General features: G+C 44.9%; 1 protein-coding gene across 1 annotated transcript in view; it reads right to left on the bottom strand.

Annotated features, from left to right (window-relative positions):
* The window catches only part of rgs12a (regulator of G protein signaling 12a), a gene marked incomplete at both ends in the record, with an annotated part of 49,134 nt that overhangs the window by 16,465 nt on the left and 8,847 nt on the right, over positions 1-23,822 (bottom strand). Inside the window, 8 exons of the mRNA XM_080544178.1 lie at positions 48-254; positions 989-1,086; positions 1,690-1,840; positions 2,512-2,694; positions 3,457-3,600; positions 4,264-4,356; positions 5,452-5,624; positions 8,211-8,232. Of these exons, the coding sequence (XP_080400304.1) occupies positions 48-254; positions 989-1,086; positions 1,690-1,840; positions 2,512-2,694; positions 3,457-3,600; positions 4,264-4,356; positions 5,452-5,624; positions 8,211-8,232 (1,071 nt within the window). The remainder of the gene's footprint in view (positions 1-47; positions 255-988; positions 1,087-1,689; positions 1,841-2,511; positions 2,695-3,456; positions 3,601-4,263; positions 4,357-5,451; positions 5,625-8,210; positions 8,233-23,822) is intronic.

Raw genomic sequence — 23,822 nt, 5'->3', positions numbered from 1 at the left:
CGTTCCATAAGGCTTAAATATCGTAGCAGCATCTCGTTTCCCCTCACCTTCTCCCCTCCCACCAGGAAGAGATCCACGGCGGCCATGTTGACTCTCAGGCCCTGGCAGATGTCCCGGAGCACCTCTCTGATGGAGGCCCCGGGGCGCAGGCTGATGGAGGAGCAGGAGGCGTCCGGCAGCAGGACGCTGCAGTGCTTGGGGGAGCCTGACTCCCTCACCCGCTCCCACACCGGCACCGAGTGGCGGTTATCACCCTGCAACAGGAACAACAGGGGGAAACGTGTTCAGAGAAAAGAATAATAATAATAATAATAATAATAATAATAATAATACATTCGACTTATAGTGCTTTTCTAGACACTCTGTACAGGAAGAACAGGGGGGAAAACTACTACTACTACTAATACTACTACTACTACTACTAATAATAATAATAATAATACATTAGACTTATATAGCGCTTTTCTAGACACTCAAAGACACTTAAAAAACTGAACAGATAGAATTAATGATAGAAAGTATAGGGGGCCTAATTAAAGTAGTGCTGGGGACACATGGGAAGGGGAGGGGGAGAGGGTTAACTGGTGAAGGCAAGCATGAAGAGGTGGGTTTAGAGGGCCTGTTAAAATAGAAGCATGAGCATTTCCTACAGTATACAGGTGAATTAATTTGTTGTGTGATTTCGTTATGTTTTCTTGCTGAAAAACCCAATTGCTTTTTGGGGAAAATAATGATGTAGCCTACTCTCTATTTTTAATTGTAACACTCCCTCTGCATTGAACTCTTTGCTTGGTTAATGTATCATTATACGGCCTGCCATAACCGAACTTTAGAGGTCTAGTTCTCTAGTCAAATCTCTCCCCCAAGTCGAGGAATATGCCGGGGCAAAGTATGATCGCGTAAAAACAGATAACGATTCTGTTAAAGCTAACAGAAATATCTTGGTTCCGTGTTGCCATGGTGACCTGGTGGTCAGCTGGGTTCTTACCTCGGTCTTCCCCGCTGAGCAGGAAGTGGTCAGCTCCAGACTGGCCCCGGAGGACAGTGAGCCCTGGGACTCCCTCCTGCCGTTACTGCCCCAGAAATCTGACCAGAGAAGAAGAGATGAGAGAGAGAGAAGAAAGAGAGAGAAACCCAGAGAGTGAGTGAGGCTACGACTCAAAACCACAAGTACCACACACCTTTTACACCATTTACTTAGCATCAGGGTTCCCACAACTTCTGAAACATCAAATAAATTCAAGCACCTTTCAAGCACCTTTCAAGCACCTTTCAAGGACCTTTCAAGACTCAATTCCATCAAATTCAAGGACCCAACACGGCATAGTTTGAGAAAGAACTAGTTGACAAGCTAAGTAAAACATTTTTTAATATATATTGGGTTTCTTTAGAGAGAGAGAGAGCACTCTCAAGCTTACTGTTCAAGCACTTTCAATGACCCATGTCTATTTTCAAAAACTTGAAAAAGACCTTGATTTCTTTTTCTCCAATTCACAAACGTTCAAGGATTTCAAGGACCCGTGGGAACCCTGTAGCATGTACAATGACTTCTACTGATCTGACACAAACACCACATAATGTAAAAACCACATAGCTTGGATGTCACAACAAAAGCTTAACGCCCAAAACATGTATTATAATGCATATAAATGACGTGCACGCTAGGCTAACAGAGAGTTAGTTGCTCACCCAGGTTGATTTCGCCAATGTCTTTCTTCTTGGGTCCTTTCCCGAAGCTGCGGTTCCTGGACCAGGAGAAGAAGATCCCTCGTTTCTTGTCGGCGTTCTCGTCTCTGGACTCCTCGGTCAGCGACCTTCCTGACCGCTGCTTTCTGGCCTCCTGTGTGAACAGAACAACCACAGCTCAGGTTAGTCCACCACAACCACAACCACAACCACCTCGGAGACTTCAGTGTGAACCATCACACCATATGACACATCCAGGGACACAGATTTGACTTGTTTTTCCATGACCAGGAATTGTAGGTCACACAATACGAAATGATAGAGACATTACTAACCCCCAGCACTGTGTCTCCTAAGACACTTACTTTTCCCCTATACTATGCCTCCTAAGACTTCTACTGGCCCCCTTGTACTGTCTCTCCAGTGTCTATTAATTAAAAACAAAAAAACTTTCTTTCTTTCTTCTTCTATCACGACGACTGCCAATGGCCCCTGGCCTGAGCTAGATTACTCTTCCTGCTACGACTGGTGAACTGACGCTTCACTTGCTTAGTCAAATGTATCGATTGTAAGACGCTTTGGAATAAGGCGTCTGCTAAATGTAAAAAATGTAAAATGTAAATGATACAGATTTAACTTGTTTTTCCATGACCAGGAAATTGTTAGGTCACAATACAAAAATGATAGGGGTCATTGTCTACCCCAAAAGCACTTTGAGCTGCAACGTTTGACCACCCCGAGCACTTTGAGCTGCAACGTTTGCAGGAAAAGCGCTATACAAATAAAAGTTATTGTTATTATTATTATTATTATTATTATTATTACTTTATGGGGCGTGGAGAGAGTAGAGCGGTCGGAGCTGGCGCTGTGCTTGGAGGGGGCGGGGCTGCAGGGGATCTGGTACGGGTCTGGTAGGGACCGGCCCTCCACCTCGGCCAGCATGCACTCCTGGTACAGCCCCGACTTCAGGAAGCGGGAGTAGCTGTCAAACTTCATCAGGTTAAAGATCTGCAGGGTCGGGAGGAAAGGCTCTGGTGTTATCCACAGTCATAAATAGTTATGACACGGTGTTAAGACCAATGTCGTAATGGGTTAAAATTCTGTCATTCTGTTTATGCCAGGACTGAAAATATACAGGCCTTTCTGTGTGTGTGTGTGTGTGTGTGTGTGGGGGGGGTGTGTGTGTGTGTGTGTGTGTCTGTATGCATGTGGGTGTATGTTAGTGTGTGTATGTTAGTGTGTGTATGTGTGTGTGTGTGTGTATGTTAGTGTGTGTGTGTGTGTGTGTGTGTGTGTGTGTGTGTGTGTGTGTGTGTGTGTGTGTGTGTGTGTGTGTGTGTGTGTGTGTGTTAGTGTGTGTGTTAGTGTGTGTGTGTGTGTGTGTGTGTGTGGGGTGTGTGTGTGTGTGTGTGTGTGTCTGTATGCATGTGGGTGTATGTTAGTGTGTGTATGTTAGTGTGTGTATGTGTGTGTGTGTGTGTATGTTAGTGTGTGTGTGTGTGTGTGTGTGTGTGTGTGTGTGTGTGTGTGTGTATGTGTGTGCGTGTGTGTGTGGGTGTATGTTAGTGTGTTTGTGCACGGCACCAGTAGAGCACCAGAGGAAAAAGCAGATGGTTGAAAAAAGCATTTCACATACAAACACAAAGTATACTTGTGGTGCAGGAAAAATCTATCAGGGTTTAGAAAACAAAAAAAAGAATCCAGCATAGATCAATCTAGATTCTAGATTCTAGAAGGTGCCGTCTAGATTCTAGAAGGTTCCGTCCTCACCTGCAGCTGCTGGGCCTTGAACATGTCTGGCCGCGGGGAGGTGAGGACGTCGTCAGCCAGCTGGGCCTGACTGTCGATGTTGACCGGCGTGGTCGCCTTACTGGACAGGAAGCTGTCATAGATCTCCCCCGCCCTCTGGGACAGCTGGAGAGAGGAAGAGGAAGAGAGAGGAAGAGAGAGGAAGAGAGAGGAATAGGGGGAAGAGAGAGGGAGGAAGAGAGAGGAGGGGGAAGAGAGAGGAAGAGAGGGGAAGAGAGGGGAAGAGAGAGGAAGAGGAAGAAAGAGGAGGGGGAAGAGAGAGGAAGAGAGAGGAAGAGGATACTCAATACCAACAATAAACCACGTACAGCACACTAGTGTTATGGAGGAGACTGTGGGCGTTGTTATAACAATAACAATATCTTTTGCTAGCATATCAGCCCAATAGAGCTCTCAGGTCTTCTGACGCTGGTTTTCTCTGTGTACCACATGTACAAAAGAAGAGATTTGGTGAGGCTGCATTCTCATTTTATGCACCCAGATTGTGGAATGCACTGCCAGTTTACATTAGGGATGCAACCTCAGCAAAATATGTTCAAGTCAAGACTAAAAACCCCATCTTTTTTAATATCGCCTTTAAATAATAAAATAATTAAATGATGATTATATAATGATAATATAAGGATATATAATGATAATGAAGCACTTTGAGCTGCAACGTTTACAAGAAAAGTGCTATACAAATACAAGTTATTATTATTGTTAGACAACATCAACCCAGGTTGTGAATGTGAGCAGATGCTAAAGCATGGCTTGCAGGTAACATACCTGCTTCTTATCGGTCGCAGGAACATGACTGAAGTATTCACAGGCCTGCCAGAACAAGATATTCTCCTCGCTGAATTCCTTCTTGAGAAACTCCTGCGAAGACAAAAACACACACCTCGGTTACATCTCACACTACCTAGGGCCGTCCAGGCCCTGAACACAGCAAAGACCTAGGTTCTGGGCCCTGGACAGTCTGGACGGATTGATGGCAGCTGCTGGACTGAAAAAATCAGGTGTAGTGCTGAGGCACAAATATGTACATTTCAAGCCTGCAAACTGCGACACTTTAAATAAATGTGCAATAACACTATTGTGCAATATGACAACCCTAGTCGTCTATCTGTACAGTATAGTATAGTGGATAGTGTACATAGCCTTTATTTATGTAAACCAGCTCCTTCCCTTCTTGTGTTTTTTTTAAAGTGTTTTTTTCTTTCCTAACACCAGGGGAGCCACCCCTCCTAAATTTCGTTGTTTGGTACCTGTACTGTAGCAATGACAATAAAGACCATTCATTCATTCATTCACCTATAATAAGACTAGAGAGTGTTCTGACACAATCTATTTTATGTTGATTTCAGCAATTGAATATAAAAGATGAGAGATTCAGCAGTTTATCTTTGACTATCACACGGAATATAGTCTGCAGTGGCTTTGGTTTAATTTGAAGTGAACGGAGAATGAGTGAGACCGATAAATAGAGAGTTTGTTGAAGCCATTTCACAAATGTAATAACATCCAAACAGTGAAAAAACACCACCGCTCATCCGTGATATCAGACTTTGCTGAAGTGCTGGAACCGAAGAGTATCAATAGAGTGCAAAATAACAGAATCCGAAACACTCAAACACACACTCAAAAAACGTAGTTCATTGCAAGCTTTCGGTCATAGACCTTCTTCAGGCAACGAATGTAGGCCTAATAATATAAAAACTACGTTTCCCAGAGTGCTTTTACATTATACTACGCCCGGAGAAGGTCTATGACTGAAAGCTCGCAATAAACAACGTTTCTGCACAGTGTTTGAGTGTGCTGGATGCTGTTATTTTGCACTCTACTGATACTCTTCAGTTCCAGCACCTCAGCTAAGTCTGATGACGGATGAGCGGTGGTATTTTCACTATTTTACAAATGTAACAATATAAAAACTACGTTTCCTAGAGTGCTTTTAAGGCGGGCGATACGTACCGAGAAGTACCTGACGCCCACCGGGTCCTGCAGCAGGCGCTCGAAGCAGGCGGCCCAGCTGGCGACCCGACGCTCAGACAGCCTCCGGTGGCTGCCCGCCCCGGGCAGGCTGCCGTTACTGTTCAGGCTGCTCTGGCTGCAGCAACCCTGCAGCTGAACCCCCCCGCCATAGTCTGGAGGAGAGAGGAGAGAAGAATGGGTTCAAAGGGAGAGATAGAACCATAGTCTGGAGGAGAGAGGAGAGAAGAATGGGTTCAAAGGGAGAGATAGAACCATAGTCTGGAGGAGAGAGGAGAGAAGAATGGGATACAAGGGAGAGATAGAAGGTTGGACTAGAGAGCAGTGGTTCTCAAACATTTACATTTTTGGCATTTAGCAAACGCCTTATTCCAAAGCGACTTACTATCAATACATTTGAATACTAAGCAAGTGAATCATCAATCCACCAGTCGTAGCAGGAAGAGTAATCCAGCTCAGGCCTCAACCCTCTCCTCGGTCTGTTCCACCACCAGCACACCTGATACAACTAATGAAGTACAAATCAATTCTGATTAGTTGTATCAGGTGTGCTGGTGGTGGTGGGACAGATCAAACATGTGGAGTGGCTGGGGGTCCCCGTGGAGAGGGTTGACAACCACTGCTCACTATAGGATAGGAGCTTCAACCCGAGAATGCACATAAAACAGACAAGACAATAGGAAGTGGGTTTGTTACCAGAAGACTACCACTCTCGATTAGTCAATGTCAACAACGACATGTCCTTGTCCCTCCTAAGACCTCTTCATCCCCTCTCAACTCCCTTTACAGTTTCTCTACTGTAAATAAATTAGTAAAAAAAAGCATAATTCTTCCGTCTTCTAGCATTATGACTGCCTGACCCTAGCATAGATTATTTTTCTTATGATGATGACTGTTGGATAGATGATTCACTTTGGACAAAGGCGTCTGCTAAATGCCAAAAATGTCAATGTCAATGTAACAAGTGTTCATATCATGCTATTACTAATGAAATCAAGGAATTTAGTAGTCTCTGTGGAGACATGGGCCTGCTGTCCACCCCCTGCACCAAACTGTAGACCTCTGGAACTCTCTCCTCTCCACAGTGATCTGCAACGCCCCCCCCCCCCAGCCTGGACTCCTTCACATCAGCCCTCAAAACCCATCTGTTCACCAAGGCCTTTGGCCCCTAGTCACTGTTTCTGTTTTGTTTTTGTTTGTTTTCTGTTTTGTCTGTCTGACCACTTCCTTTAGAATTGTAAAGCGTCCTTGGGTTTTATGAAAGGCGCTATATAAATCCATGTTATTATTATTATTGAGAGCCCAATCAAAGCATTGTGCTAAACCAAGTTTAATCTGTAGCACTGGGACGTCTGATTGTCAGTGATAGTGAATGAATGAATTCATCTGTATTTCAAACATGATTTTAAAAGAATAACTAATAACGAAAAATACAGGTATCACTGTTTTGAAAGGGAGTAGGATGAAGCCTAAAGCTTATCATGTCCTACCCCCTGGTCATACTGATAAGCATGAGGAGGAGGACAAATGACAAATGGGTGTAGTAACAGTTTCACTTGAGATATGTGAAATAAAGCCATTGCAAATATTACAAGACGCTTTTGACACCCGGCCATGACTGTTCATGAGTCTCACAACGTCAATGAGTAATGCCTCAGCATACAACCTAACTATATCTATTGGTTTTGTGTTAGCCAACTCTCCCCAAGTGAATCAATGCGTGTCTTACTAGACAGTATTGTTAAGTTAGAAATCTGAAAGGCAAGAATCATATTTAATCATTTGAAGTCAATACATTTGCCCGGATGCCTGTTTAAATATTTAATCTCCTCAAGTTGAATTTGTTGACCTGATATTTTGTTTGAAGGAGTTTGGTTGCCGGATTAGATTTGGAGATTTGGGATCTTGTGCTTTCTAAAGCGTTGGGCTATGCAGCTTAGGTTACAGAGCAAACAGCGTTGCATGTCTGTACCACATCCTCACCGAAGAGCGGCTCTCAACACCACAGTGGCAGGACCATTGACCGTGTTTGTGTCAGCAAACATGATTAAGTTCAATGAAAGGGGATACAGACAGCAAACATGCTTTGCCCTAACATGCAAGCCCTAACCTTACCCTATCTTTTAACTTCCTTTAACAAACTCCCTTTGTTGAGCCACTCTACAATTAATAAAGACATCACGTTTACATCTTATTTGGTGAGCTGGCTTCATCTGACAAAGTTACATGTTGTGGGGAGCTCAATAAACGCACAATAGAAATCAAATATACCACAAAAAAATGATTTCAAGAGGATTCAAGACAGGACAAATAAAAGTTATTATCGCTCAACCAAAAAATAATGATTGGCCCAATTTGCCCAGGCAACTGTTTTCAAGTCAAACTCAATTTAAGGCCCATTTAAATCAGTGATGTTGCTTATTAGGCTACATACAGGTGCAGTAACAAACAAAGTGTATTAAAGTGTTATCGTACAGATAGAGTGAATGTTTTAAAGGAAAGAAGGGAGAGGTAAAGGGAGAAGTAAAGAGGTTGTACTCACCACCATCTAAATCAGTGATGTTGCTCATTACACACATACAGGAGCAGTCATCAAAGTGTATTAAAGTGGTATCATACAGATACAGTGAATGTTTTAAGAAAGGGAGAGGTAAAGAGGTTGTAGGGAGAGGTAAAGAGAGAATGAGAAGTAAAGAGGTTGTAGGGAGAGGTAAAGGGAGGAGTAAAGAGGTCGTACTCACCACCATCTGAGGACGCTGCGGACTGGAAGACAACAAAGAGAGACATGAGTGAGAAGCTGCCCTCATGACCTCCCGCTACCACACAAGGAGCTGCAGCCTGAGCCAACAGGGACTCTCCAGACATCCCATCAGCCTCTCTGGGTGTGTGTGTGTGTGTGTGAGTGTGTGTGTGTGCTACTGGAAGGGGAGGGGCTCTGGGGCTGTGTTTTCTAAAGGGTCATTAATGTGGATGTGGGAGGACCCGTGGACTTTCCACACACACACAGCTGTTCACACCTCAGAATCTGGGCTCACCCCCTTACCACACAGACACACACGCGCACAGACACACACACACACACACACACACACAGAGAGACACACAGACACAGGCTCACAGACACACACACACAGACACAGGCTCACAGACACACACACACACACACTCACACAGACACACAAACTTACCACTTACCACAGACCTTGGAACCACACAAACACGCCCAGACACACACACACACACACACACACACACACACACACACACACACACACACAGACACAGTCACACAATAGGGCCAAGAAGCCGCACGTTGCCTCTCACTGGTGTCGAGAGGATCACAACTAATCAAGAGGGACCTCGTTAAGAGGCCTTGGCCAGCAGTAATGGGCCTCTGTTCACATGTTAATTCAGGGGATGAGTGGTTTATAGGGTTGTAAAGGTCACTGAGTGAAAGCTCATTTAGAGAAGCACCCTCAGATTGCCTCAGATAGCCTCAGTCAAAGTGCTGGCATGTCATACATTGCTGTATTTCGTGACGTTATAATTATAAGGTTCTATCTCCATTTTTGTCTAAATTGAGTATTTTACATAATCTGATCCTTTAGGTGTTTATTAATGCCTGTGTGGTGTTATTTTTTTTTAAATGTTGACATTTTTGAGTTAGTAATTCATAAAATACAAAGGTTCCATCTCACGAAACATAATGGAATGTAAAAAAAACTTTGACGCTCAATATCTCTGAACTGCCCTAGACGGAGATAGAACCTTATCATTCTAAGCTCACGATACATTGCTGACATTTATAATCTGAATGTGATCTATATTCCATACAACCCATGCTTGATTTTATGGATCACCCCTACATACATATATTTACTTGACAGACAATTTTAAGACATTGCTTGAAAAAAGGTTAAGTTAAGTTAAGGGAAAGTAAGTTAGTAAAGCCATGCGACACAGGGGCCGGTTGCATAAAGATAGATTAAGACTGATCTAAGCCTTAGACTAGTCTTATATTCTCAGGTTAGACCAGTCTAATTAAGACTGCCTGTTGCATAGACATTTTTTACTGACTTAAAGTGACATCTAAGTCTAAGACTGAGTCTGTCTTTATGCAACCAGCCCCAGATTTAACACTGCAATACAGGGTTAGGGTAAATATTCACATGAGAGGATCAGCATCTTAGAGATTTGTCCAAGAACACAGTCTTTTAAAATCAGTGTGTTTGACAGATCACCTGAACAGAGGGGATGTTTGGAGACAAGCTGTTGAGCCGCCACTTCAAAGTGTGAATGTGCCAGCAGATATATGTCTAGACAAGACACCTCTAGCCAGGCTAACGTCTGGGCTAATCTGGGCTCTGAATTTGTATTACAATAAGCTCCTCAAGTGGGGGAGCAAAGAAAATATAATGGAATATTATCATCAGATCTCTCCAGTAAAGCCTCGATGCTCATACGAGGCTTTTTTTCATAGAAACATATGATCAGCCTAGTCATTACACAGTTAAATCACCATCATCATCATCTAAGAAATGGTTATGCATAATTTCCCGAGCGTACAATGTCAAGAAAAGAGTGCATGTTGATGCAAGTTAATCATTTATATCTAAACGGATCTATTTTCAGCTCTGAGAGAATCGAGCTATTTCGGCATTCACGGTCTGGTATCTCTAATAACAATCCTTTGTTGATCTATCAGTCGTGGAAAAGGAGGAAGAGACATTATTCTGTACCAGTCCCCCCCATGCCTATGCTCTCTCTCTCTCTCTCTCTCTCAGTCAGTCAGTCAGTGGGTTGGTGTTTTATGGTCAACGGAGGGCAGGGACCACGCCACCACGGTCATGTGTGCTGCAGCGGTCCGTTCCGTTTTGGGAGTGACCACATGTAAACGCTGCAGCAGGGGCTTCCCCCCCCCCCCCCACCCCTCAGAGAGGCTACCAGATGTTGGCCCTGAACCACAAACCTTTTCTCTTCTATTTATGACCACTGGGCTACTGAACCCACCCACCCCACACAACCCAAGGCCCTAAAGAGCTCCTCTTCTGTGGTGGGGAGCTAGCCCTAAAAAGCTAGCCCTAAAGAGCTAGCCCTAAAGCAGTCTCTTCAGTGGTAGAGAGCTAGCCTTAAAGAGCTAGCCCTGAAGCCTCCTCTTGGGAGCTAGCCCCAAAGAGCTAGCCCCAAAGAGCTAGCTCCAAAGAGCTGGCCCCAAAGAGCTGGCCCCAAAGAGCTGGCCCCAAAGAGCTGGCCCCAAAGAGCTAGCCCCAAAGAGCTGGCCCCAAAGAGCTGGCCCCAAAGAGCTGGCCCCAAAGAGCTAGTCCTAAAGCCTTCTCTTTAATGGTAGGGAGCTAGCCACCAGCCATACAGTAAAGTGAGGGGGGGGGGGGGGGGGGAGGGGGGGTGAAGCATAAATAGAAAACAGAAGGGAACAGAATAAAAGAGAACGCCTACTGGAAAGGCCTGTAGGTTGAATATATGCTCTCGTAGCTAAAAACGACTTAAACCACAACCCTTAAATACACATTCTACCACCACCACCAACCATGTTTCATTTTGTACTACACAGACACATCAACATCTCGGGACACACTTAGTGTTGAATGAATGAAATTAGTTGCAGTTTTATTCTAAAAACCATGACATTATATACGACAGGGTAGGGTAGTCTTGTGATTATTACCTCAGCAAATTGTGTAGTGTTGTATTCCAATAAAAGGGAGAGACACAGTGAGTCAGCGTCTGTATCCTGTTTCTACAGTATGTGATGACGGACTGTTGTCTTTCATTCATGACCGACTCATCCCCAGATATTATTATCTCATCATGACACACGCCGGTATTGGCCAACGAAAAATACCTAGCCTCCTAAATCACTACTATGTGTTACAGGAAAGCTATGTGTGACAGTGGGTATGACACATCATGTCAGGTCCTGTCAGACATCATGTCAGCTTGTCATACATCATGTAAAGCTTCCTGAAGTTTAGTCTGGAAGATGTAGACAATGTCAAGAAGGTCTGTCTCTAGTGATGTATGCTGCCCTGTGATATGTGATACAACCTCCGTCTATCCCAGGAACCCTAGGGGTTTCCTGATAGTTCCTAGCTCTACGTGGTGTTGATGGCACAGTTAGACCACACACACACACACACACACACACACACACACACACACACACACACACACACACACACACACACACACACCTCTGTGTGTTTTTGTTTTCCAGCTCGTTACTGCTTCCTTACCACTGGGTCCCCTGTGAAGAGATCAAATGAGGGTGTGTGTGTGTGTGTGTGTGTGTGTGTGTGTGTGAGTGTGTGAGCGTGTGTGTGTGTGTCCCCTGTGAAGAGCTCAAATGACGGCTGCCCACCTCCTCCTCTTGTCTAAACTGCCCCTCTGCTCTCTTCCTCTGTTCACACCTCATGTGACGACGAATGGACAACAACAAGCTCTGTCCACATGGCTCCGGTGATGTTTGTGTGTGTGTGTGTGTCACACACACAAACACCACTGGAGTACACACACACACACACACACACACACACACGCACACACGCAGAGAAGACTTTTGTTGTTTAGGGCTGCACTTCCCAAACCTCTCAAGCGGTGTGACTTTAAGAACAAGCCGTTAGAAGTGTCATGTGACCCGCCAAATGGACTGAACTACTAGTGACATCTAGCCATGTAACCCTAGTCTTTACACACACATCTGGAGGGGGACTCCCTCCTGCAACCCACCAACAGGTCCCTTTCAACCCCCCTCCAATTGAGAAACAGTGATTCAGTGTTATTTACTGAAGCTAAGTTTGTTGTTACTTGAAAACTGAGATAGCAAAAGAGCTGAAGGGATTATTGATGAAGGGATTAACTTAGAAGTAGAGACAAACATCCCCCCCAAAACAAAGAAAGGATAAGGAAGAGAACCGTGACAGCCAAGATTATGAGTTCGGTTATCAGTTATGATCAGCACATCTATCAATAAATCACCATCATGACAAGACTAAAAACTAAAGACAAAGAAGATGTCTGTGAGCATTCTGAGCCAACAGGTTTTTTTTTACATATTATACATATATTCTTTCTGTTAAACACCAGACAGACAGACTGACCTCCGACCAGCTGAACAACAAAGTACTAACAACTACCGGTATGCCAGGTCACATCACATCACACTTTGACATGTTTAGGCTTGCTCATGTCACCAGGACTGGCTTTGAAAATGCATTCTGTCAATTATATCAGTAAGTATGGTCAGCGAGAGAATGCCTATACCCTTACACAGACAAGTTGGAGCAGTCTCCGTCCCACAACTGTAGAAACAAAACGTTGTTGCTGCGATGGTGAGGTGATTCCCCCACTGGTAGAGAGAGATATGCTAGTCAGACCACAGCTGTTTTGAGTGGGAGAGAGAAGAGAGAGGGAGAGAGAGGAGCCGAGAGGAGAGAGGAGAGGAGCGAGAGAGAGAGAGAGGGAGAGGGTAGGCTAATGACTAAAACAGCTGACTTAACACAAAGAGTCCTTCACCGCACCACACAAAAGAGTTTTCAGAGTTTACTTACTGTGTTGAAGTACCAGGATTTCTTGAAGGAAAGTCTCTTTTTGAGACTCATTGTTCTACTAACTCTGGGTAGACGCTCAAACAGGCAGACAGATAATGTGTGTGAGCACATACCTGAACACACCCCACCCCAAACGCAACGGCAACCATGTCTGTACAAGTCAGGGAGAAATTTGACGAAAGGTACCGGACGAACAGACAGGGGAGGGAGGGATGGGGGTGAGGGAGGGAGGGAGGGAGGGATGGGGGGGAGTTCCATTCCCTTACTCCGGCTCTGTTGCTACGGCAACCCCACGGCAACACACACAGCCTCCTTTTTTTCGCCACAGTCAGTGTTCGTGAGGGGATTCAGATGAAATGAAACATTACAGCCCCAGAAATGTCCCGAAACCACATTGGCTTCTTTCCTATTCTTTTGTTTCCAGACACACTGCTGTACTGTTACTGTTAGGCTATTGCTTGAGAAAGAAGAGGACTATAAGTGACTATTAAATTGAAAACATATGATTTTTCAATTAGATTTAGGCCTAGCATTTGTTTAAACCCCCCTCTATTTCGAACTGAAAAGTTAATTATTCTTCATCAGAGTATGTATGCCATTCAGCAAAATACATAATACATCATAACTCGGCAACTAATGCCAAATCCTATCCGTACAAATCCAAAAGCGATGGGGAAATTTCTGTAACTAAGAAAACAAATGGTGGGATTCGCATGAAAATAACCATGTCAACTATTTGAGTGGTTCTTGGCAGTGGGCAGTTTAACTCCCCATAAATGAAACAGAAACACAGAAAAAGAAAAAGTTTAGAAATCTTTCTGGCATCACACTTTGTCTCAGTCACAGCGCTGCTCGCTGGCTCTCTGGCAATCTCCTGGATCTGCGTGCAGATTGCTTTCAGCTTTCAGCCCACTCTGTTTTTCTCTAACATGGGTGGCCCGATTTTTTTTCTTTTTCCAATAGCTAATGGACAATAATGATTCTATTTAATTTATTTCTCATTCGTGCACAGAGAGAGTTCCTATCAGTCCCCTCTTCTGAACTCCGCAATGTCAATGGGAACTAGAGACTCACAGATCAAGTTCTACACAAAGCCAAAATCCAAATTGAAACAGGAAAAAAAAACACAACAAATCTCTGCCAGGCAGCTATCTATGGCAGACTACAAAACTATGCCCAAAAACAACATCAAGAGAAGCCTTGGAAGTGACTTCCTTTAGAGGGAGGGAGGCGGGGCGAGGGTGAGGCAACTGATAAGATGGAAGAGACAGTTTCCCCCTCATCCCCTTGATCTGAGCCAGGAGAAGAGAGAGGCTCCTCTGTCAAGACACGACTAAAAGACAACACCGCAGAGAGACAACCTTGTGTTCGCTTAAAGCGTAGAGCATAAAAACATTTTTCCCACTCCAAAGTGGAAAGTAAGATAGATCAGCCGGGGATCTGACTGTGTGCTCACAGTAATTGGGTAACAGGAACGGGATAGAATAGATAGTAAATCATTTGAACACGACTAGTAGTGCCGTTCTAAATCTACTTCAAAGACACAGCAGCAGCAGCGCTCATACTCCTACAGAAGAGGATCAAAGTGAAACAACCTTGGTGATCATTTCTCTTACAAGTCTGCTGCCAGGCGGATGTAGTAGTACTAGTGATCCATTCGGTCTGTTGCTAAAACAAGATGTTGTTGTTGTAGATCCTCTTAATCCGTTTAAAAGATAATCTCACAAGAGATACCTGATGTCTTGGCTATTAATTAAATCCCTAACCTAAAATCAGAATCGTCAATCGCTCAAATACGGAACTATTAGAACCACTGTGGTCATTCAGCTTTTGGTGTGTAATCTCACCTTCAAGAAACTTCTGTTAACGTCTGTTAATTGTCATTTAAAGTTGTTGTTGATTTGCATGAAGATGATCACCATTGTCACGTCATGTTTAATCTCTTAATCTCCGTGATCTGGGCTAATTACAGTGACTCTTCCTTAATGCTGTCAGGAGCTGCTACAGACACAGCAGATGGGGATGAAATCACTCCACTGGCCTTATGATGCATTCAAATAGTAAATGGTAAATGGACTGCACTTATATAGCGCCTTTATCCAAAGCGCTTTACAACGGCCTCTCATTCACCCATTCACACACCCATTCACACACCAATGGCGGCAAGCTACCATGCAAGGTGCCGGCCCGTACACTGGGAGCAAATTTGGGGTTCAGTGTCTTGCCCAAGGACACTTCTTCGACATGTGGCCAGCCGGGGCTCGAACCGCCGATCTGCCGACCGTGCGATCATTAGACGGCGGCTCTACCTCCTGAGACACAGCCGCAACTTTCTCACCCCTGACGCCCCCCTGCTTCTCTCTGGGGCAGAGATGTGAAGCCCCGGGCTACAGTCGGAAACGACCATTGCTTTGGCACAGGCGGACGTAATGGCATTTTAGAAACTGCCTGAATCTTAACAGATAAAGTGACCTAACGCCATCCGGAGGGCATAACACACACTGGAATTCTACAGCTATTCTAGAATGCTTACATCAGTACTGTGCCTCAAAGAGTGAACAGTGTGTGAGAACAGATTTAGAAAGAAATAGAATTTCGTTGCATAGAATTCTCGAAACAGACCTACTGTTTGTGACGTCATAAAGGCTAAATAAAGGAAATATTGTGTCATAATAGAATCAATTGAGAGGCATGAAGAAGACCCATCAGTCCACACAAGACTAATGTGACCCCCCCCCCCACCCCCCTCGTTCTCATTGATTATGATGGATAGGCTCCACTCCCATAAGCCTCGAGGGTGTGCAGCGTTAGCCACATAAGACACACGACACACCCTCCTCCCATTTCCTCCACCCTTTCCTTCCAGACAGACTATCTGTAACCTGACACTCCTAATTAGAGCCCTTACCCATTTTCCCCGAAATAACCTCACTACACAGAGAGAGTGTAGTAGTAGTATGCGAAAGAAAGTGTTTTGAAAATCTTGCAACGCTTGCATGCTTTTTGTTGTATGATGAGAGAGAGAGGCCTTGTGAGGCGTAAGGTTGAAGCTTTTTTAGTGTGTTGCAGATGGTACATACACGCTGGCACTGAATAGAAAAGTCACACAGAGTCACGTTCTTCACTCACACTTCCTCACAGTTCCTGAGCGTCAACTTTCAATTCCCCCAACCTTGAGATTCTGTCTGGTTCTGGTCAAAACTGGGAACCTGATCTGGCTGGAGGAGCCAGGGAGGGAAGGGGGGGGGGGAGGGGGGGGGGGATTTTGTTTAAGACAGGCCCCCCCCCTCAGGCGAAGGCCGGGATGTGGATGTCGTCTGGTCCTCGTGGGTATTTGGCACGGGGACAAGTTCAGGGTGGCTCTCAGAGGGGCAAAAATAGACGTTTCTGGAGGGAAACTGACCAGCCGACAGACAGACACAGACAAAGTGAATCTTCCTGTTTATGTAGGACTGGGAATTATTTTGTGGTACGCTCAGTGCATGAGAAGGCGTTCGTATGCACTCACTGAACACTTCGTTAGGAGCACCTGTACACCTTCTCATTCGTGGAGGGGGTGTAATGGTGTGGGGAATGTTTTCTTGGGGACACTTTGGGCCTGTTAATATCAGTCAATCATCACTTGAATTGATGCATTGTTGTTGCTGACCATGTGCATCTCTTCATGGCCACAATGTACCACGATCTTCTGATGGCTACTTCCAGCATGATAATGAAAAGTGTCACAAAGCAAAAGTCGTCTCAAACTGGTTTCATGAACATCAACATTCAGTGGCCTCCCCAGTCACCGGATCTGAATCCAATAGAACACCTTTGGGATGTGGTAGAACGGGAGGTTCACAGCTTGAAAGTGCACCTGAAAAATCTGCAGGAATTGCGTGATGCAATCATGTCACTATGGACCAGAGTGTCAAAGGAATGTTTCCAACATCTGGTGGAATCAATGCCAAGAATTGAGGCTGTTGAGAGCAAAGGGAGGCCCTACCCAGTAATATAGTGTTCCTTATAAAGTATACAGTGAGTACCGTATATAACACCCAGATTCTGCCCACGCTTCCCTCCATCCAGATATGTGACATTTACACATCTATATAATTATCTATCCATCCAGTCATCCACCCACCCATCTCTGTAATATGCTGCTTTGCATAGGGGTGTATGATCAGTGATGAACTACGGTCAGTTTTGCTTTTAACCTCCTAATGGTTAGGCAGGGTTCCTACAAGTTTCAACAAGTCAAATTTAAGACCTTTTTAGACCTTTTTGAATAGAATTTTGACACCATGTGATAGCTTTTTGTCATCCTCGAGGTGATGAAATAAGCAATTTCACTGCCGTACAGACAAAAAAGGAAGCGAATTGTCATTTTTTCCTTCCAGGATCAACATTTTAAGACCTAGCACCTCATTTTTACACAGAATAACTGAAATTTGGGACCTTTTAAGGTCTTGTGGATTGGATTGCTGGATTTTAGACTTCAAGGCTTTTTAAGACCAGCGCAGGAACCCTGGTTAGGGGCAGGGAACACGTGAGCGTAAACTGATCCAAGATTTGCATTTTTTCTTCCACCTCCTCCAGCGTCTCTGGAAATACCAAGACGACGTAGCTGAACATTTGCAGCACATGCAGGGAGCTGCTGCTTTGCTTAACATAACGCTGCTAGGTCAAGCGACGGGAGAGAGAGAGACCACACATAAACCTACCCTACTGGATTTCAGCACCACTCGGTATGGGTCAATAAGTTATAGAAAATAGCCTCACACAAAGAACGTTAGTGTTCGGATGGCCAAAGCAAAGCACCAGTCGAGCTCTAACAATATCATCACGGGAGAATAACTGGCTCCTCTATCCCGTGTTTATGACTTCCCTCCCTGGTGTTACGAAGACGAAGACGAAGGCCTTGGCACAGTTCTGCATTGTTTCCTGCCAAGACAAGGCCAAAGATACCAACCGCGTTCACTCACTACCTCGTACAATTGTAGTACCGTCCCTGGAACCGTGCTAGTTCAAACAAGACAACAGCAGCAGCAACACCTCTTACTCAACGTCAGAGAGCAACATGGAACATGTCCGTACAATAATCCAAGCCACAGGTGTGTGAGGGTGGAAGAGAGTCAAGAGACAGAAAGAGGAGAGAGAGAAAACGCTAATCTGTATGTGTCTCCATGTCCTGAAAAAACTGTTTTCATGGGTAATAATTTAAACACGCAAGTTATGTTACTGGTTTCCACGGTTCTCCTTTGTTGGCGAGTAAAACTTCCAGAACCCTGTTGGCAGGAGATGTTGCTGTAACTGGAGAGGAGGAATGTGGATGAAAAGGTAAGAAAGGTAAATATACGTGGGCGGCGGGTGGCCGGCCTTGGAGAGTGATTCATTCTGAGAGCCTTCCTATCTTGGGGAGAGGCTGTCCGCCGATACAGCCAAATAGATTGGACAACAAACACACACACACACACACACACACACACACGGACACACGGACACACACACACACACACACACACACACACACAGCACTGTTGCCAACTAATCCAATATATCCAACCCTGCTTTTCAGAACGGAGCTATACTTCTGCTTGATGGTGATGAATGATGTCAAAGTGGTGTTGGGTGTGATGACGACATCATCATTAGGGCTGTGTGCACACTCACTCAGTGTACAATGCACAATCACACTAACACACCCGGCCAGCCACACACACGGGTGTCATGTCAGTGACAGTGTGGGAGCAAACAGCTTCCCTGACCTCGGTCGGTTGGTCAGGTTTTTTTTTGTTGTGGTCATGGTTTTGGTAGGACAGCAAGCTCAGCAACCACAGTCCCATCTGGTCAATGGGGTCATTGTGTTCATCAACAGCAGCAGCAGCAGCAGCAGCTACAGTAACGCCATCAGCTAACGTCATCTGAAGTCTGCTTCAGCTGAGCTCTGCTACCAACCGACCATACAGCCATGCCACTGATTTTGTGTTTCCAGTCTGTGGGTTAAGGGGTAGAGCAGCCAGCCGCTTAATGTAATGCAATGAAAAACCCAAGAAAATGGTAGAGACATTTAGAAAATGTCAGGCTGGCTGCTTGGTCTTGAACATCCCATAATTCTAGCCCAAGGATACAATTCGTGAGAGAGTAGAAAGCGTCCACCCACACTCCCAGAGAGAGCTCTCGCCCTGTGATGTCAGGGAGATAAAAGCGTGTTGGTTTCTTCCCTGACAGTAAGCTAAATCCCCTAATAACCTACTGTGTCTCTCTGCTCGTAAGTCACAACATACGTCGTCAACGTTTAATACGCTAAGAGCAGAATTCAGACAGAATAGGGTGACACATCTTAAATAATAAAATTAAAAGATAGATATATATATAGCTTTAAGTGAACATAGACATACTTTGGTAGAGCTGCTTTAAGACATAACCTACTATTTCTGCTCATAAGTCACAACACATCATCAACATCTAATACGCTAAGAGCAGAATTCATAAAGAACAGGGTGACACTGTCACATCTTAAATACATTAAAAAAAAATATATATATATATATATAGCTTTAAGTGAACATAGACATACTTTGGTAGAGCTGCTTTAAGACATAACCTACTATTTCTGCTCATAAGTCACAACACACATCATTCATCAACGTCTAATATGCTAAGAGCAGAATTCATAACGAGTAGGGTGACACATCTTAAATAAAAACAATTAAAAGATAGATATATATAGCTTTAAGTGAACATAGACACACTGTGGTTAGAGCTGCTTTAAGACAAAAACATAAGTGACTTAAAGCTAGGGGTGGGTGAGTCACTCAGAGCGCAGAAGAAAAAAAAACTATGGGCAGGGCAAAACCGCACGCAACCAACCAACCACCAAGTTCAACCTCAACTCAGGCTGCTACAGGGCTGCCCTAAAAATAACAGTTTGACAACAACACGTCGCCATTCGTTCGTTCGCACCATCTCTCTCTCTCTCTCTCTCTGTCTCCTCATGACAACACTAATTCATTTGAAATGGGTCACTTGTCAAGGGAGCACCACACAGCCACGCAGCCACACAGCTTCAGTTCAGTCAACATTTCATAATGAACGCTTGATGAGTCAATAACAAACAAAAAAATCCCCTCTCTACGCCCCAATTTAAATTCAGCTTGTGTCCTAGTATTCAACAAGAAGCAAGTACAGTACAGTATCTCTACAGTATATACAACAGCAGCACAGAGTGTCATACCACCACACACGAGAGCTCAGCCTACCAAAACATTCCTGTGACAGACCGCACAAGCTGTGAGGCTCACCTCAACAACTGAGATACGAGCTTACAAAATAATGAATGAAATTGTCAAAAAAGAAGAAGAAGACACACACCAGAGCATTACAGATGACATTGTTAATCAGGAGCTTAGTTAGTGAGCTAGGAGAGGCAAAAGGATAAAGGATGAGGGAGACAGAGAGAGAGAGAGAGAGAGAGAGAGAGAGAGATACAAAGTGAGTTAATGGGAAGACTTACAGAGTTGAGAGTTAAAGTTTGCTCCATGTATGGCTCTGCGTGTGCGTGCGTGCGTGTGTGTGTGTGTGTTCGTTTGTATTCAGCGCCGCTCCGCACACCCGGTGTGTGTAAACAAGTCCATCCGCCTGCACGTTCCGTAGTGAGAGGGTACACGCACGGGAGGAGAGGGAACGAGATGCGTGCAGGAGAGCCGAATATCCTGACAGCTACTGGGAGTTCAAACGCTCCCTCTCTCTCTCTCTCTCTCTCTGCTGCTGCTGCTGTGCCCCGCTTCCCTTCCCTCCCTCCCTCCTTCCCTTCCTTCCCTCCCTCCCTCCCTCCTTCCCTCGCTCTCTCTCTCAACTCTACCCTCCCTCCCTCTCTCCCTCCCTCCCTTTCCTTCTCCCTCTATTCCTCTCTGTCTCTCCGTTCCTCCTCACTGTTCACGCCCACAGAGGTGGTCTCTCAGCCCCCCGGGCGAGCTAAGAGAGCTGAGCCATCCTACACGCTTGTTAAGGGAGAGCGGAAACCTCGAGCTGAGAACGAACGGAACACCTTCAACTGTGTTGTATGCTCTGTACGGTATACACACACACAACAGTGCATTCTCTCTCACAGACATGCAAACTAACTATTTGCTAATACATCCTCGCATTTACACCAGATAATCCAAACACGTGCACACACACACATATAGATAATCCAAATGCACGCGCGCGCACACACACACACACACACACACACACACACTCTCTCTCTCTCTCACAGACATGCAAACAAACTATTTGCTAATACATCCTCGCATAAACCACCACAACATATAGATAATCCAAACACACACACACACACAAACTCTCTCTCTCTCAAACGCACACCGACGCACAATCATCACAGAACCTTCATGTTCCGTGTGACATCTCTCATCTCTCTCAGAAGTTGAGGTGCTGGTGGGATTGTGTTCCCTACTTAGCATTCCTAGAGCAAAGGATCAGATTTCATGTTGGAAATGAAAGGCTGAGATGAGGAAGGGAAAGGGGTTGGGGTGGTGGTGGTGATGTGGTGGGGGGCGGTGGGGTGAGGGGGGGGCAACGCGGCTTTGACAAATATGAGAGGAGGAGAGGAGGAGGATGCAAAGCGCCAACATTCTTCAACATGCCCAAACATAAGGAGATCTGACAACAAAGACTCATACAGCGCACAAGAGAGTCAAGTCCTTCCCTCCCGCTGTGTCGCAAGACTGCGTGTGTAGGCTAACCTACATACTGTATGTAGAAGACTGTATGTGTACACACAGAATAAACTAAAGTTCCTCTAGCTGTGACGAATTAGCCAATCGGGACAAGAGAAAGAAGAAAGAGAGTGAGAACATGAGATTACGCTGGTGGTGGCCCCCGCCGTGCAGGAGCCTGCGCTAGCTAGTAGCTACGTGTCAGAGTCTCTGTGATGTGCGGAAAAAATAACTGCCACCGATTGCACCGAGCCCCTGCGCTGCGGCTCTGACGCACACTACCGAGTGCGACTGTGGAAAAAGCAACAGGGCTGCGAGTGTGCCTATCGCTCCGCAGCTTCCTTGACTCAGTCTGCGGGGGCCAGGAGAGAGAGAGGTCATCCACAGGGTTGTCGACCACAGCGCTGCTGGAGAACGTCTAAAACGGTCCCGTGGTGTGTTCGTTCCTCTCAGGCCAGACGCACAAAGCGACCGGCGGTTTTATCACACAGAGTTGATACAGCGTGAGAATGAGAAATGTGCTTGAAAACATCCTTAACAGCCAAGGAAGGAAGTGTGGAGTCTAGCATATCAGCCCAGTAGAGCTCTCAGGTCTTCTGACGCTGATTTTCTCTGTGTACCACATGTACAAAAGAAGAGATTTGGTGAGGCTGCATTCTCATTTTATGCACCCAGATTGTGTCTTCACTGCCAGTTTACATTAGGGATGCAACCTCAGCACATATGTTCAAGTCAAGACTCCAAAACCCATCTTTTTGATATTGCCTTTAAATGACTAAATAATTAAATGATGATTATATAATGATTGGAGCACTTTGAGCTGCAACGTTAGCAGGAAAAGTGCTGTACAAATAAAACGTTATTATTATTATTACTACTATTATTATCTGCTAATACACAATTCACAATAATAAAAAAAACGTCCACCCACCTAATATGGTGTATGCATCAATTGTTCAGCTTTGCGTCTAAAGAGGCAAATGTGATGCGATGGAAACTAATAGTTACCTCATCCGTATTATATGCATGCATGGTAATCCTAGATTTTGGGTAGCGTGTCCCTTTAAGGTGGCTACAACCCAACCCTGGTGGCAAAATCTGGTCGAGACACATCAGTGACATGCCAGCGTTTGACAACTGAATGGCCGTTTTCAGTGCTCACTGCTCCCAGCCAACAGTACACACACAAAAAAGACACTTTTCCATTTCCACTTGTATAACGGACAATAAAACATTCCTCTTCTGAACAGAATCATGTTCCTATGATTAAGGCCTGCTATGGAGAGAGAGGGGGTTCGGGGGTTCGGGGGTGAACCATTGATCTTGAGACGGTTAATCCTGTGAAAGCTCAGGCCTTGAAACGAGAACTACAGGTGGGGTGATGAATGGCGAGGACGTAATTGCCTTTCCCCAAACCATAAAAAGTGTAATTACCTGAAACGTATACCTTCCCTGACCGCGGGCAGAGCAGCACGGGTCAATTACAGAACTCATTTTGTCACGCTTTCAGACAGTGCTAGTGTCTAAAATGGTGTGACTGCTACAATCGAGTGTGCAATGCAATGACATTCATAAATAACTCTTTTTTTTTTACATGCTATCTCAGACATGTTTACAGCCGTTTGCTTTCACAAATACTTCCCTGAGGTTCCCCTCAGCTTTTCCAAAGTGATTAACCCAAACACAAATAATATAAACTCAATTTCATTACATGATTTAATACCATGGAAAAGTACAGCCAGCGGAGGACGGGACCGTAAAAGAGGGGGACTCCCCTGCCCAGACTGAGTTAAAATTCACTTAACCCGACTCCACAGCTGCCCGCTGACCAGAATGTAATTTGACTGGTGGAACACACCCAAGCCCTGCTGCTGAAGGAAACAGTACAGCATCCCACCACTCCTACGCTGCACAATGTGGACTAGATGACTAGATTCACATTCAGATGTTAGATGTTAGGCTACATAGATAGAGACTTTTGGAGATTTACTTCAAAAGTGTTTTAAAAACAGACAGTAGACAGTACGTGACGTTAGAATTATAAGGTTCAATCTCCATTTTTGTCAAAATTGAGTTTTTTACATAA

This window comes from Nansenia antarctica (genome assembly GCF_963989245.1).
Source record: "Nansenia antarctica genome assembly, chromosome: 13".
Classification (NCBI taxonomy): Eukaryota; Metazoa; Chordata; class Actinopteri; order Argentiniformes; family Microstomatidae; genus Nansenia; species Nansenia antarctica.
The sequence above is the reverse complement of the archived record's forward strand: the minus strand, read 5'-3'. Positions and strand labels throughout refer to the sequence as shown.